Here is a 14,425-nt window from a genome sequence, read left to right on the forward strand (position 1 = left end):
CTATGATGTGGCTTTTTAAACAACAAATAATGGGTCCAGGTGTGTGGTGTGCAGGAGATGCTCCTCCAGCAGCTTCACCTGCCCACCAGAATCATGTCAATGTTGGAGCTGAGCTGGTTCTTGTGCTTTTATTGCAAGACCAGCTCAGTAAAAATCAAGTTTCCTCCTCACGAATAACCAACACTCCTTAAGAGCAAAAAACATACACAAGACTCTTCCCTTTGGATGAATATTTCCATTTATTCCAACTGGAAAAAACATTTTTTTAAATATATTTAAGTATCATTTCTTTTTTTTTCTTTTTAAAGGAATAATAATTATCACATTGTCCTTTACAAACAACAAAAAAATTCCTAGCAATAGTCTGTGGTATGGAGACATCCATCTTCCAGATTTTTCTGCATCTGCTGCTTTGAGTAGGCATGGGGGTGTCCCTGTGTGTGCCCAGGGCTGCCAGTGCCATCCCTGCAGAGGGACCCACATTGCCAGGGTGCAGGGAGGGGCTGCCCCAAGGTGCCAGCAGCACATGGGGCGAGGGCAATGCAGCTGGTCAAGCTCCCAGCCCTCCTGTGGCTCAAAGCTTAGCCTGATCCTAAAGCCACAGGTGCTGTGGGTGTCACGAGCCCCTTTTGCAAAGTTGCTCCTTTCTAGGAAGCTCTGGGATGACCTGGCCTTGGCTTGCAGCTGGGACACGCTGGGATGGCAGAGCCCCAATGGATTAAAGCACACAGAGAACAAACTCACATCCACCAGAATACAACACAGCTGAGCCCTATGCAGGGGCCCTCTGCCTCAGCAAGGGGCTGTCCTGGCCCTGGGGCTGAGCCCCCAGGGGACAAACCCTGGCCACAAACAGCCCAGAGGGGACAGGGCACCTTGCTGGGCAGGAGGAGCCCATGGGGAGCATTGCAGGTGTTCTCTTACATCTTAGGCAGGAGGCAATACTGAGACTTCCACTTGGTAATGAACAGCAGTTAACATAACCCAGAGACTAGAGCACCATAAGACAAGTCTATATTCAAAACAACGTCATGCTGACATCACACAATTGCACCATTTACACTTTATGTACTCCAAATAATAGTTCAATGTTTAGTAACTTCAGCGTTCTCTACAGAGGTGTGAAATTCCTTCTCCAGCTTTGGTAATTTACAATGTTGCAGACATTTGGTAGTTCTGGTCTTTCCTATTTAATAATAATAATAATAATAATTAAAGAAAAGGTCCCTTTTGCAGCTATCAGGGGTTTTTGTATCTGACTGATGGAGTGTACCTGCAAATCACAGGCTTCAAAATGCCACTGAGGCTTGTCAAGATTGGATGAATCAAAAAGCATTCTGTTTATTGACCAGGATCAAAACAAATGAACAGAAAAAAGGGTTTAAGCAAAAAAAATCCTCAAAACCAATGAAAACTCAGACTCTCATCGATAAACTTAAGGAGTTTGATGATGAAATGGAAAGGGGGATCCAAGTACTGTTTGGTTAGCTCTGACTGAAAACAATTCTGAATGTGCATGCATTTTCCCAGTGACTCCTAAGATATAGAAATTCCTCTGATATTACAAAATACAAAAATATTTTCTCCAAACTCTCATTTACATCGCATTTACAACAATCATGGAAATAACTTAGGCTCCCACACTGTCCAAGAGACAAATCACCTACCAACATGGCTAATGGAAAACAAAAATGTGGTGGAAAGCGAAAGCTACCAGCAAACTGATGCTGAGAGTCAACAGTGGCAACCAAAACGTGCGGACAAACAGAGCTCAAGGGGGTGGCAGCATCTGGGAGAAGGAAGAGAAACTACTGGGTAAATATTACAGGCTAAAGTGAACTTTTAAAATTTTTATCTCCAAAGTAAGATGTGCAAAATATATTCACTGTGCCCAGGATTATGACTATTTATAGAAGCCGGTCTACAACCTTCTTCCAAATCCCTACACTTCGGGCCTTTTGTTACAATAAAAGCACTTACATGATCTAAAACAGTGCAAGATCGTGAGTTAATTTACATTCTCCCAAGGTGCCTGGCAAGGATGCCATTAGGATATGATACAGTTCTTGCTCTTCTGTCTTTTCCGGCTGTGCAACTGTCCCCTGGCCCCCACCGTGGAGGACTTGGGCACGCTGTACGAGCCGTACTTGTGCAGCAGCTCCTCGCTGGTCACGTAGCGGAGGCGGGCGGGCTGCGGGATGGGCTCCCCCAGGAAATAGCCCTCGTTGTCGGACTCCGAGGAGGAGGAGCAGGTGGAGCACCAGTCGTACTCGGCAAAGTAGGGCCCCCACCTCTCGCCCAAGTGGTTCTGCAGGGCGAGGTCCGACACCGTCCGGGGACAGTGGCCGTAGACATCCCTGTAGGGTTCCACGGGCTCCCTGCAGCTCCTCTGGTGCACGAAGGGGTCGTAGTCGTCCCTGGCTCGCAGCGAGGGTCTCTCCTTGAGGCGGTAGCACTGCTCGCTGGCCAGGTGCAGGGCGTTGTCGGAGCGGGAGCGGCGGGAGCGGCGGGGCCGGTGCGGGCGGTAGTGGCGCTCGTCGTCGCGCAGCACGGTTCTGCGCCGCGTGCGCTCGCTCAGCGGCGCGTGTCGCGGCACCTCCGGCGCCCCCAGCTTGCCCCCGGGCGCCCCGCTGCCGTAGTCGAAGCTCTGGTGCATCCGCCCGTGCGGCGGCCGCTCCTGGTAGCCCAGGGGGCTGGCCAGGTCGTGCAGGGTGGGCTCCATGTCCTGGTACTGCTGCGCCGACAGCAGGCTGCGCACCGACTCGGCGCTGCGGAACTGCATGGAGGAGTTCAGCGTGCCCATGTTGCTCATCTTCTCCGAGACGTTCATGCCCGAGTCTTTGCTCAGGTCAGGCATGGAGAACCTGGAGAGGTGCTCCTGGCGTTTGGCTCCGCCGTCTGCTGAGAGGCCTTTGGGGAAAAAGGACAAAGGGAAAAAAAAAAGAAGTTAAGAAACAATTTTTTGTCAGCGGAGATGAAGGGCGGAGGCTGGTTTTAGTCCAAGACTTTTGCTTTAAAAAGTAACTCAGTGGTATCGATCCTGTCCTGAAGAGCCCTTTTTAGGAGGAGGATTTTTATTTTTTTTAAAGAGCAGGCAGTTCCTCCTTTGGGGAAATCACACCAATTTAAGGTGTTTTGAGTTGGACTCCAAGCTGCTTTTCACGACTTCCTTTCCCATATGTCTACACTGTCTGCGACTTGATAGGAATAACCAACGATGCCAGGCAGAAATCATGCGTCAGAGGTAACCTGAGGCCTCCTGCATGCCAAGCTAACTAGGGTGCCATGATCCAGCACTCACACCTTCTGCAATGACAGCACATTTTGGAGGACTAAACAATGCCAGTGGCAGATGAAAACGGGGCCACTGACTTAACTCAGAGTTGTCACTATGCTGCACCTCACACGTCCTCTGAATGACATCCAGGGAGAGACCAAAGTCACAGTTGGGTTTCCCAGGAAGCAAGGAAGCACACGAGCACCAGAGCTCAGCTGGTGCTCCCAGTGAGCAGCAGGACAGTGGGAGGGTCATACTATCCCTGCTGATATCCAGGGAGGTGTGAATGGGCAGCAGGTCCACCCTGATGGGCTGCCCTGCTTGAGAAGGTGACCCATTAGATCTCTCCAATGTGCCAAGGAGCCCTGAGCTCCTGCAAGATGCTTTTCTCCAGTCCAGAAAGCCTTCACCTGGCAGCAGGGAAAAAGTGGGGTGTCTGCTCAGCACCTGCCTGTCAACAAGAAACTCAATGCACCCCACAGTGCCCTAGTCCTTGGCTTGTTTCATGGGCTTTCCTGACTATTTTCTGACTATCTCCCTGTTGGCTTGACAACTGGCAGCAGTCAGTGGTTGTATTGCAAGCTCAGGACAAGATGTTTCGCAAGTTATTTCAAAGGAAATTCATTCCATCCCAAATCAAATGCAGAATGTTTGCTTTGGCACCCTTCTCCCCGTCCCTCTCCGACAACATCCCGGTGCAGACCCAATGTGCACAACTGTGCCCCGTCAGCAGAATTCCCAACATGACACACAGCCTTTATGCAATCACCAACAACTTATGACTTTGTAAATTAATTACAAAAAATAACAACCCAGCCCACAATTCAAGAATAAATCCCTTTTTCCCTTAACAAAAGCTGCTTGCGTTTCATCAAGAGCTCAGCTCCTAGGGCATTAGCTGCTGCTGCTAAACCTGAGCAAGAACAAGGGTTGCTGTCACTAACCCCACTCATGAGCTGCTTAAGGGTTTCCTTGGGCTCAGCCTTGAAAAGATCAACAGATCCTGCAAAGCTCTGCAAAGTTTTCCAAACCCTGCTCTCAGTGGCATCAGGGAGAGCCTTAGCTACGACTGGCCCTCACATGGTTTGGTTTTGCTCCCTGAGTCCCAGCTTCTTTGTTTTTCTGCTATTAATGGGGATCTTTTGGGAGTTTATGACTACAGAGGAAGGTAAAGTGAAGGTGAAGAGGGAGAGACTGGATTAAAAAGAGAGAAAAGCCATAGTTCTTTTTGAAAAGGTCACATTTTTCAAGTCAACTTCATGCCTTATTTCTTCCTCCTCAAGTCATGCTGGCTTTGAGTGAGCAAGCCCAACCCTGCCCACTGCCCTTTGGAAAAAGCCCTGCATGGGCTTCCTGTCCCCTTTGGAGACCTGCCCACCGACACTTCACACTCCATTATGTTTCTCCTCCTTGCTGGAGCTGTGACTTTCTGTCTGTGAACCCACTGAAGGCATCTGTCCCATCAGAAACTACTCCCCATGTCCCTCCTGTGCCACTGTCCAGGAGCCCAGCAGCTCCTGGGGAGGGAAAAACAACTTGGTAATGTGCACAAAGACTTCCTGAAAAGCCAGAGCAGCAGTAGGACTGCTGGCAGAGCTGATCACAATGAGAGTCATGGCTGTTGACAGCCCAGTGTGGCCTTAATCACATCTGTCACACAATAGCTGACACCAAGGAAAATGAGCCCTTGGTGACATTTATGCAGCACTTCATTAAGGGAGCTGGTGCAGCTCTGCAATAAGAACAAGGAACAGCACTGCTGTGCAGAAATACAGCTCCAACACCACAGGATGCTTCTGTGGCATCAACAGATTGATTCTGGCAGCATCATTAAAAAGGGACTGACCTTGCTTCCCTCACAGGGGTGTGGCATGAGCTGGTGCTTTGCTTCCAGCACCAGCCATATCAGAAAGTGCCAGCTGCCATCTCCCTCCTGTGGTCCTGCATCCACCAAGAACAGAATGAGTGTCTGGGCACAGGCTCAGGAGACATAGCAAGAGTGAAACAGTATTTTCAAATTAAACAAGACATTATCTACATCCTTCATATCACAGGTGAGAATGATGTGGCCAAGATCAAGCAGGACAACCAGGAGGGAAACCTGTTTCTTTTTGTGTACAGTAAAACAAGCTGCGATAAGCCAGGTGCTCTGGCTCAGGAAGGACAGAGCCAGAGCTTCATTGGTTTAGTTTGAGCAGGACAGGGGTCTCCAGCCCCTCATACACCTCCAGCACACAACCATGAATGCTTTAGTCCCTTTCCCTTAGAAGGCAGCAAGGGGCAGTGAATTCAGACAAGGATCCTGTGCCCATGTGAATGGCTCATGCTCAGAGTGCAAGGTTTAATCAGTCGTGGGGATGTTTCTGGCTGATCATTCAGACAGCTTGATTATAATGAAGCACAAACATTCTGAGATCTTGATTTGCTGGGAAAATGCTGATTGTAAGAGGAATCCAGCACTGAACATGTCCATCACTGTTGCCAGCACACAAAACTTGGGTGTGATGGAGCCCATGCTCAGGAGGGTCTGATGCAAAGCCAGTCCAACATCCAATGGCTTCATCTCTCCATATGACAGCGTGGAAAAGGCTCCATGCTGAGGGCAAAATGTGTTTTCCCAGGTAGACTGGGCAGGTTGCACATGCACAAGCCTTTTTTTGGGAGCCACACTTGGAAGTGACCCAGCAAGCTGTGCAGCTAGGAGAGGGAAACTTTATTTTATCTGCTCATGGTGACAGTGCAGGATTTATTCCACTTGCTCAGGAGCAAAGCTGTGCTTTTTCAGCTGAAGGCACTGAGAGCTCTGCACGGCTCTTACAGTGCCCACAGCAGGTTCCAAGTTCAGGATGCAATCCATCCTTGCAGAGCACAAAGGTGCCTCCAGGCTGAATTTTACATTTACGCCAAGGCATCATGAGCAGGGTTAGGCCCAGATTAGTCTTTCTAAGGTCTCAAAATGTCCCTCTCTATGGCTCTCTGTGGAGCCACAAGACCACAGGAGGCATAGTGGGAACAAGCCAGAAGTCTGACCGCAGCGAGATCAGGGGACAGCAATAACCATTTGTCTAAGAAAATTTCATCTAGAAAATATAACCTGGGAATAAAGTTTGAAAGAGCAGAGGTTGTTTAGTCTAGAGGAGAGAAAGCTGAAGGGGATATAGTAACAACCTTCAAAGGCAGAAAAAAGTGCTTGCAAAGAGGAGGGAACACATTATTCTCCAGGTCTGCTGACTCCTGCAACTAAAATTACAGATTAGAGAAGAAAACTCTTCCTGTGTAATCACAGCGAGGGGACTGGGGCTGGGTCTGGCACTGGAGGGTTTCTCTGGCACCCAAGGACAGTAAGTGCCCAGGCACATGCAGGGTATCTCCAGATTCCTGGTCCCACACTGCCCTGGGTGGGGCAAAGGTGGCATCAACCCTTGTCTCCTGAGGTCATTTACCATTCCAGAGCTACACCCACCCCTGAGGACCCATCTTTTTGAGTTACCAGTATTTATGTGCAGCTGTTGCAGCTCCCACTTAATGATGTGTTTCACCTGAGAACACAGCTAACAACCCAAGAGAGCTGCAGTCTGGAAGAGCACACGAGGTGAGACCCCACCATGCAGCCCTGACTTTATCCTAATGAAGAAATGTGAGAATGTTTCCCAAGGCCATCCAAGGGAACAGGAACCCTGCTTTGGTTGTTACCACATCACCAAGACCATTCCAAGGGTGCAAACTCAGGTATAACAAGCTGACCCCACCAAAATTTACTTCTGCATGCTGCTCTGAGACTGAGCACATCCACTGTTGGCTGCCCCAGAGTGCACTGGAGATGTCAGTGCTGATCCAGCACAGTGCCCTGGCTGGTGGCTGTCCCAGAGCCAGGCTGGAGCCAGCACTGCAGCACACACACACAGCAGGTTTTTCTGCTGCTGGTCTCCACTGCATGGGGCTGCCAGGCTCAATATTTCACCCTGGAGCCATGGAAACACACGCTTTTCCAATGAGCACAAGGGAAAGCTGCAGCTTGGCTGTGGGTGCTCAATATAGAACTGGAGCTAGCTGCAGCACCAAGAAAACCAAGCATATTTCTGGTTAACATTCAGGTACCCTAAGAACATCCTCTGAAGTCCATCCCCACCCCTCCTGAGAATCATGTTTATCCCATAAACACTGCCAAGGGAAATAACACTCAAATAAGCAAAGTGACAGCACAAAGACACCCCTGGTGAACATCACCTCTACAACCTTGCCACAACAAAGCCCTCAGAGGTGCTTCAGTCCCACTGTGTGCTTTGCTAAGTGGGGGCTGCAAGCTGCATTATGAATTATTAAAGCACTTGGCAAATGACAGCAGAGAGGCCACAGAGAGTGTGTGGGCTGGGTGTGAGGCTGGGAATGGAGCCCCCCATGAGGGGAAGCAGCTCCCAGCTCCCATTAAATCAAACTCCCCATGAAGCTATGCTAACACAGGGTGAGCCAGCATCCCACTGCAGGAGAGCACCAGCCAGGGAATGCAAAATATCCTGACATTGCAAACAAATAGGGCTGTGCTGATGCTTGCTTCTTGCCTTAACATTTATCACAGCAGACACACACATCTGTGCATCACAGCTCTCACCACAGGGCCCCACAGAGGTGCCAGTGTTTAAATGCAGCTATAGATGCACAGGAGGGTACAGCACAGCATCTCGTGTCCAGCCCCCTGTGCCAGAGCCTTCTCTCTCACACTGCATCAGGCATCCTCACCACTCCTCAAGCAGGGTTTATTTCGAGGTCAGTCTGTAGAACTAGAAAGAAATTTAAGAAGAAACAGCCTGCACAGAGCTTTGTTTATAGCTCAGCCCTGTCTCACTTCTGAGCGACCTCGGGGCATGAAGAAATAAAGCAGAGCATTTATGTAACTGGAAATGATGGAAAATAAACAATTTGGGGGAAGACAGAGCCCCCATCAAGTGGGTCACAGTCCCACCAGCCTCCCATGTTGTGTCCCTATGTGTGACCCATGGATGTCATTGGGTATTTCCCACCCAACCAGTCCTTTCCAGCTGGGTGGAAGAAGTCCCTATGTGGGTATTCCCTGGAAAAGGGCTGGATTTTAGCCTAGAAGCCCCCCTATAGCCCCTTTATCAGCATTTCCATCTCCTGCATCCCCCCCAGCTCAGAAGTCCATTTCAGTTCTCCCTCTGGTTTGCATTACCCCATCTGCTCTGTCCCTGTATGACACTGAAGGGGTGAAGACATGCAAGAGGTTGGCCCCTGCAGCAGGCACACCAAACCTCCCAATGTTGAGTGGCAAAAGGCAAGTGAGGAGGAGAATAAATGTTCCTGACAGTTTTACAGTAGTTTGGCATTGGGCCTTCGGGGTGGAAAACTTTTATCTTCACATCAGTTTTGAAACTATCTGCCTTGGATTAGGAAATGTTACACCTGTGCCTCAAAATTGCAAGAATTCCCCTCAGGGATCTGATCTTCCAACTTGGAAGCAGTTTTGTGCTGGCTGTGTCTGGGAGAAAGAAGTGATAAGAACATGGTGGAGAGCTGGGAGCCTCCTTTTTTTCATAGAAAAACTCAGGAACAGCCAATGTGTCACTTTCTGGATTGCATAATTCAGATGGAGCACTTGGGGCAGCCACCCTCTGCAGTTCAGGGGAGGGAGACCAGCATCCAGAGCCCTCACTGACACCCCCAGGGGTGTTCAGGAGCTGCTCCCAAGCCCCCAGTGCAGGAGAGGCTGGGTTAATTAATGCCTCTCCAGAAAATACAGCCCTGGCCCTTAGTCAGGGCATGTTCTTACCCTCACCTGACCTGTTGCTTTTAGCTCCTCTGCAGGAAGAGGAAGAAAAGGGACTGGAGCCAGATGATGCTGTCAGGTCACTCTGCAGCTCAGACATGCAGGGATCAGCCCTGCTCTCTCCACTTTCTGCTTATATCACACTTGTCTAGTCCTGGAAAATCTGGGGCCTTTGGGTCATCACACAACACAAATGACAGGAGCAGTGTGTGCCATAGAAGTGAAATCCCATTCTACTCTATAACAGCACCAGTTTAACATACTTTTAAACTGGATTTATGCCTGTGACAGATGTTCCCCTTGCCCAAACTAATTTTCTCAAGGAACCTTAAAATCTGTTTCTCCTTTTGCAGACAGCAGTGCCACCATTCAACGTGACTTCTACCTCCTGCTCTCTGTACACAGCACACAAAGGGACTGTTTCCAGAGAACAACATTTAGCCTGCAGGTAATTTCTTAAGTGAGCTATTTGACCAGCTGTCATTTTGTGGAAATAACTGCTTGGAATCAGCAGAGATCAGCTTTTGATTTCCAATTCCACTGCCACGTACATGCAGCGACTGCAAAACCTTTCTGGAGGGAAACACAAACACAGGGAGCAGGGCTGATGGGCCAAGTATCTTTTGGGAAGTGATTAACCTCTGGTAGGATCAGGATTCTCATCATGAGCAAACCTTCCTGGACAAATTCCATCTTAGCATTGTCCCAATTGCTTAATGCAGGGAGCTGCAAGGCAAACATTGCTACAGAATCCACTGGTTTTTGTTGTTGTTACTGCCACTAGGAAAAAACCTAACAATCCAAAATCCCCAACAGTAGACAAAGGAAGCACAACATAAAAGAAGATCAGCAAAAATGAGCTCTCTCTTAGAAAACAGGCTGAGAAATACTGTTTCCTTTTTGCTTTTCCATCTAATGGCCATGTAGTGCAGGAGGATAAAGTCTCTAGGAACCCACAGCAAACTAGAGTCTGTTGTGGCCTTCAGCTGATGGCAGAATAGGGATTTTCAAGTAGAAACAGGGAAGGAGAGATGCCCTCCACCAGCAAGAGACACTGCCCTTTGCCACTGGATGTGCTTAAATCCCATCAGCATTTGTGGCAATTACACAAGCAATCCAGAGGACAGCAGAGACACTCCTACCCAATTCAAACCCTGACACAGAGCACAAGCAGGGTCACAGCCACCTCTGCCACTCACATGTCTGCTGGTGCACTAGTGCCCAGGGTGAGAGCACAGCCCAGCACTGTCAGGGCACGTGCCCAGGATTAACACAGTGCTTCACCTCTTTACTAACCCATGAGGAATTGGCTTTAAAGTGATTAAACAGAGCCTTTTGCTAAGGTAGAAACCCGGGGTCTTGCAGGAGATTGGGGTCACGTAGATCTTGACCCACACAATGGCTGACCCCAAAATATTACAGGGAACAACATCTGCTCACGGCAGGCAGCCTTCCGGCCAAGGGACAGGGATTACTGCTGCACAGCCCTGAGTCATCTGCATTACTGTCTCCAGCTAATTAGCAGCTAAGTCGTAATAGAAACATCACAGCAAAATCTGCTGCCAGGGAGGTACCAGCTTTTAACATGTGCTGTCCAGGTCAGGGACTGTTTGCCCTTCAGCTCCCTATTAAAAACAGACTGTTTTCAATGATGCCTTAAAACCTTACATGGATGCAGTGTTAATTATCTCAGTTTATAAGGTGGAGCAACTGTGCAGCATTGGTAGCTCAAAGGGACTTTGTGTGTGGATGCCTGGGAGCTCCTAGCAAAGCACAACTGGAGGATAGAGGGTGGAGGACATGGGGTGAGCCAGACCCCCGGGCTGTGGCTGGGGGGAGCTCTGTGGAGAGCTTGATCAGCCACAGCAGGGAGTGCAGGGATGGGAAAAGCCAAGCAGCAGGGTGCTGTGCCCTGACATCACCTGCCCAAAAACCTGCTCTCTCACAGACCTCGTCCAGGTCACCAAATCTCCCTGTCCTCAAAGCACTGCCAATTAAATGGGATAATAATTGTGTCCTCCATAATTGCAGACATGGCCTTGGGGGAGCTGCCTGTTGCTGCTGCAGTGCCCCCAGCACAGCTGAGCCAGCTCCCAGAGCAAGGAAAATTATTAGGACCTTACACATTAATAAAAATATTATCACCTCACTCCACAGAGGAATGATGAACACTCACTGCAAGCCCCATCACACTGAGCATCTGCTCCAGAAAGCAGGAAAGCAGCAAGCCATTAAGGCAGTCACTGCCCCTGAGGAAACTCAGACTCTGGCTCTGTATGGTGTATGGATGCCTTTGGGAGGTCTCCCTCCCAGCATTTTAAAATGAAATGCAGAATTATTTTCATTTGGATATGAAGGCCTTGCCGTATTTTCTGTGTCTTGACCTATATCCCCAATAATATGTTACACTTCAGCTCCAAAGCATGCAACAACCTCTCCACTGTTCAGGGATTGCTCATCCAAGCTTGGTGTTGCTCAAGACTCTTTGTACTGATGGGGTTTACACAACACAAGTTTTCAGGAACACAAGAGGCTTTGGAAATGTGGAGCTTTGCTTAGGGAAATCCTATTTTGGAGCCCAATTCCCAATTCCCTCACCATTTCACATCTATTTTTCCTCTGTGTGTATGTGAGACTGTTCAAGCACAACCCTTCCCAGCTCATTAGCTTCTCCTCAACCCCCCGTTTTCCCACTTGCTGAATAGGGAGATCCTGGCTGAAACAGAGATCATTTCACATCTTGGCAGGGGCTGGCAGCTTCCCTAAACAAACACACCAAACCCCGGGTGCGGATGAGGAGGCACGGGTGTAGCAGAGCAAACCTGTCCATCCAGGCAGGGCAGAGCCCAGAACTGGGATTCAGGGGGGCTCAGCTCTCTGTGGGCTTGGCAATCCTCACCACCCATTGTGGGGGATTCTCAGGACCAGGCACAAACACCCCACAGCCTTGCTTGCCAGCAACAAGGCAGAAGGGCTTCATTTTGCAGAGGCTCAGACACAGAACCTGCCCAAATCCAAGCAATGATTGTCTGGAACAGAGAAAAGCCAGGGGAACTGCTAAGAAAAAGCAAGGCAGTTTCTCTGGTGAGCAAGCCAGGCTCACCATTCCCTTTTCCAAGCAGTTTTGCACTGAGGGACGTGGGAGCTGTGGTGGGTGAGTGAAGCAGAGCAGGCTGCAGGAAGGACAGAGCCTGCCCAGCGCCAGCTGCAGACCAGAGCCACACACAGACACGTCTGTGCACACCCACACCCATCCCTGCAGCCACGAGTGAAACCCAAACATGTTTGGGGTGAGAGCACTGAGAAATATGACCCTGGGATGTGCTCCTGAGAAACAAGCTCAGCCTGATGGGACAAGCATCTTGCCTGGCTTTTCCCTGCAGTTTCTACCAAGGGGTTGGGGAAGAGGAATTAAAGAGCTCTGCATAGAGGGGGAGGAATTGCTTTTAACTGGTCACCGTGCTTGAGGACTGCATAACATTCAAAAGGGGTTAACTGGGCCTATTTCAAAGCATTCAAAAATACTTTTAGCCCATAAGGGCAGCTGACAGCAGTCCTTCAAATGCTGAAGGCTGAAATCTGCCTCTGTGTTAGCACTTGGCCTTGATTTTCCCCCTCTCTTCACAAAAGAGAGGATTAAAGAGCTTGTAAACATTTGTTTTGAGCTGCACAGAAAGGCCAGGCATCTATGAAGCTCTGCATTTGGTAAACAAACAAGCAAATGGAAAGGAACTGTCAGGCTTGTTGGGACCAGGCAAACAAGCCTGTGTCACTGAGCAATGGTCCCCAAGGTGCTGGTCACCCTCACACTGGGAAGACACCAGAACACAAGGGACTCAACTGCATGGAGGGTGTGCTGGGGTGGTCTCAGGGTGGCAGGAGCAGGGGTGACATACCTGTAGCATTGGAGAGTGCCAGGGACTCCATGGAGCCCCGGGGAGTCTGCTCGGTGGGCGTCAGGTCCTCTGTGAACTTGAGGGCATTGATGGGGTGACGGGTGCGGCACTGTGACGCTGGCATCCCACCCTCCTCTTCCTCTTCATACTTGGGGACTTTGACACTTCCTCTGGTCTCTGGGAAACTCTGGTTGGACATGTCACTGTAGCTCTCCTGCGAGCGGAGCCTCCCTGAGTAGTAGTCCTCTCGGCAGTCCTGGATGAAGCTGCCACCGTGGCTCTTCATGGCCAGCGAGGAGCTCCTCTTTGGGTTGCTGAAGTGTTTTGCCCACAAATCCGACTGCGAGCCCGGGACCTGGGTGGGGTTGTAGGAGGTTCTTATGTTGCACTGGCTGAGAAGCTGCAAGGGGGTTTGAGACTGGCTTTGCTCCATTTTGCCCCCATAGTGATAGAGCTCGTCCCGGCTCCTCCACAAGTGGTCCCTGTTGAGGCTGGGTGTCTGGCTGGCCAGGCTCAGCAGATCCATCTGCAGGGACAGCGGGTCCACGTCGGTGGAGAGGCGGTTGGAGGTGACCTGCAGCTGGCTGCAGGGGCTGCGCGCCCCCTCCTCGCCCTTGCCCTTGTTCTTGCCGATCTTGGCGCTGCGGCGCGACTCCTTGGCTCGCGCGCTCTGGAACGCCGAGTCGGAGGAGTCGGAGCCGTTGGGGTCATCGCCGATGCTGCAGGCCCTGGAGCAGAAGATCTGCCCCTGCTTGGGCAGGAAGGGCCGTCCCAGCAGAGACTTCTTGCACTGGGCACAGCAGAAGCAGGTCTCGGTGGCGTGCCAGTGCTGGCCGTCGTACGTCATCTGGCCCTGGTCAATGCCTGCAGGGAGAAGGTGCACAGGGTCAGGGTCATCCACACTCACTGAACACCTGCAGCAAGGTCAGCTGGATGGGCTTTGGAGCAATCTGCTCTAGTGGAAAGGGTCCCTGCTGATGGTGGGTGGTTGGAATGAGACAAGCTTTAAGGTCCCTTCCAACCCAAACTATCCTATGACTCTATGGTCCCCTATGAGTGGTATGCGCTCAGCCTCGCTCTTTACAGCCCTTTTTTGGGGTTTCTCTGATGTATGCAGTTAATCCCATTGTTAATTCTTCCCAATTCTAATTCCAGGCCTTTGCTTAGGAGTTACTCAGTGTTGGGAAAGGCAGCAGAACCATGCCTCAGGCTATTTTGTATTAAATGGGGATATTTCCGATCATAAAGCAAAGGAATGCAAGAAGTTCTCCATAAAGTCCTTGAAGTAAAAGCAATATGCTGCTTATTAAAAAAAAAAAAAAAAAAAAAAGCCTCCAACTAAACTATAATGAGGAATTTCTGCTGACTTGGTTAAGCATGTAACAGAGCAAATGACACCCCTGTCCCTTGCTGCTACTGTTGTCCTATCCTAACTTTATTTTAGCTTCTGAGGCCTCTTCTCCAAAAGAG

General features: G+C 50.0%; 1 protein-coding gene across 3 annotated transcripts in view; it reads right to left on the reverse strand.

Moving 5' to 3' along the window:
- Positions 1 to 220: 220 nt before the first annotated feature.
- Positions 221 to 14,425, reverse strand: part of PRICKLE2 (prickle planar cell polarity protein 2) — a 100,876-nt gene continuing 86,671 nt past the window's right edge. For all 3 annotated transcript variants that reach the window (XM_079316824.1, XM_079316826.1, XM_079316825.1), the window contains 2 exons: positions 12,956 to 13,819; positions 221 to 2,910 (listed from right to left, as the gene is read on the reverse strand). In XM_079316824.1, the coding sequence (XP_079172950.1) occupies positions 2,048 to 2,910; positions 12,956 to 13,819 (1,727 nt within the window). In that variant the 3' untranslated portion in view covers positions 221 to 2,047. The remainder of the gene's footprint in view (positions 2,911 to 12,955; positions 13,820 to 14,425) is intronic.

Source organism: Erithacus rubecula (assembly GCF_903797595.1).
Source record: "Erithacus rubecula genome assembly, chromosome: 13".
NCBI lineage: Eukaryota > Metazoa > Chordata > Aves > Passeriformes > Muscicapidae > Erithacus > Erithacus rubecula.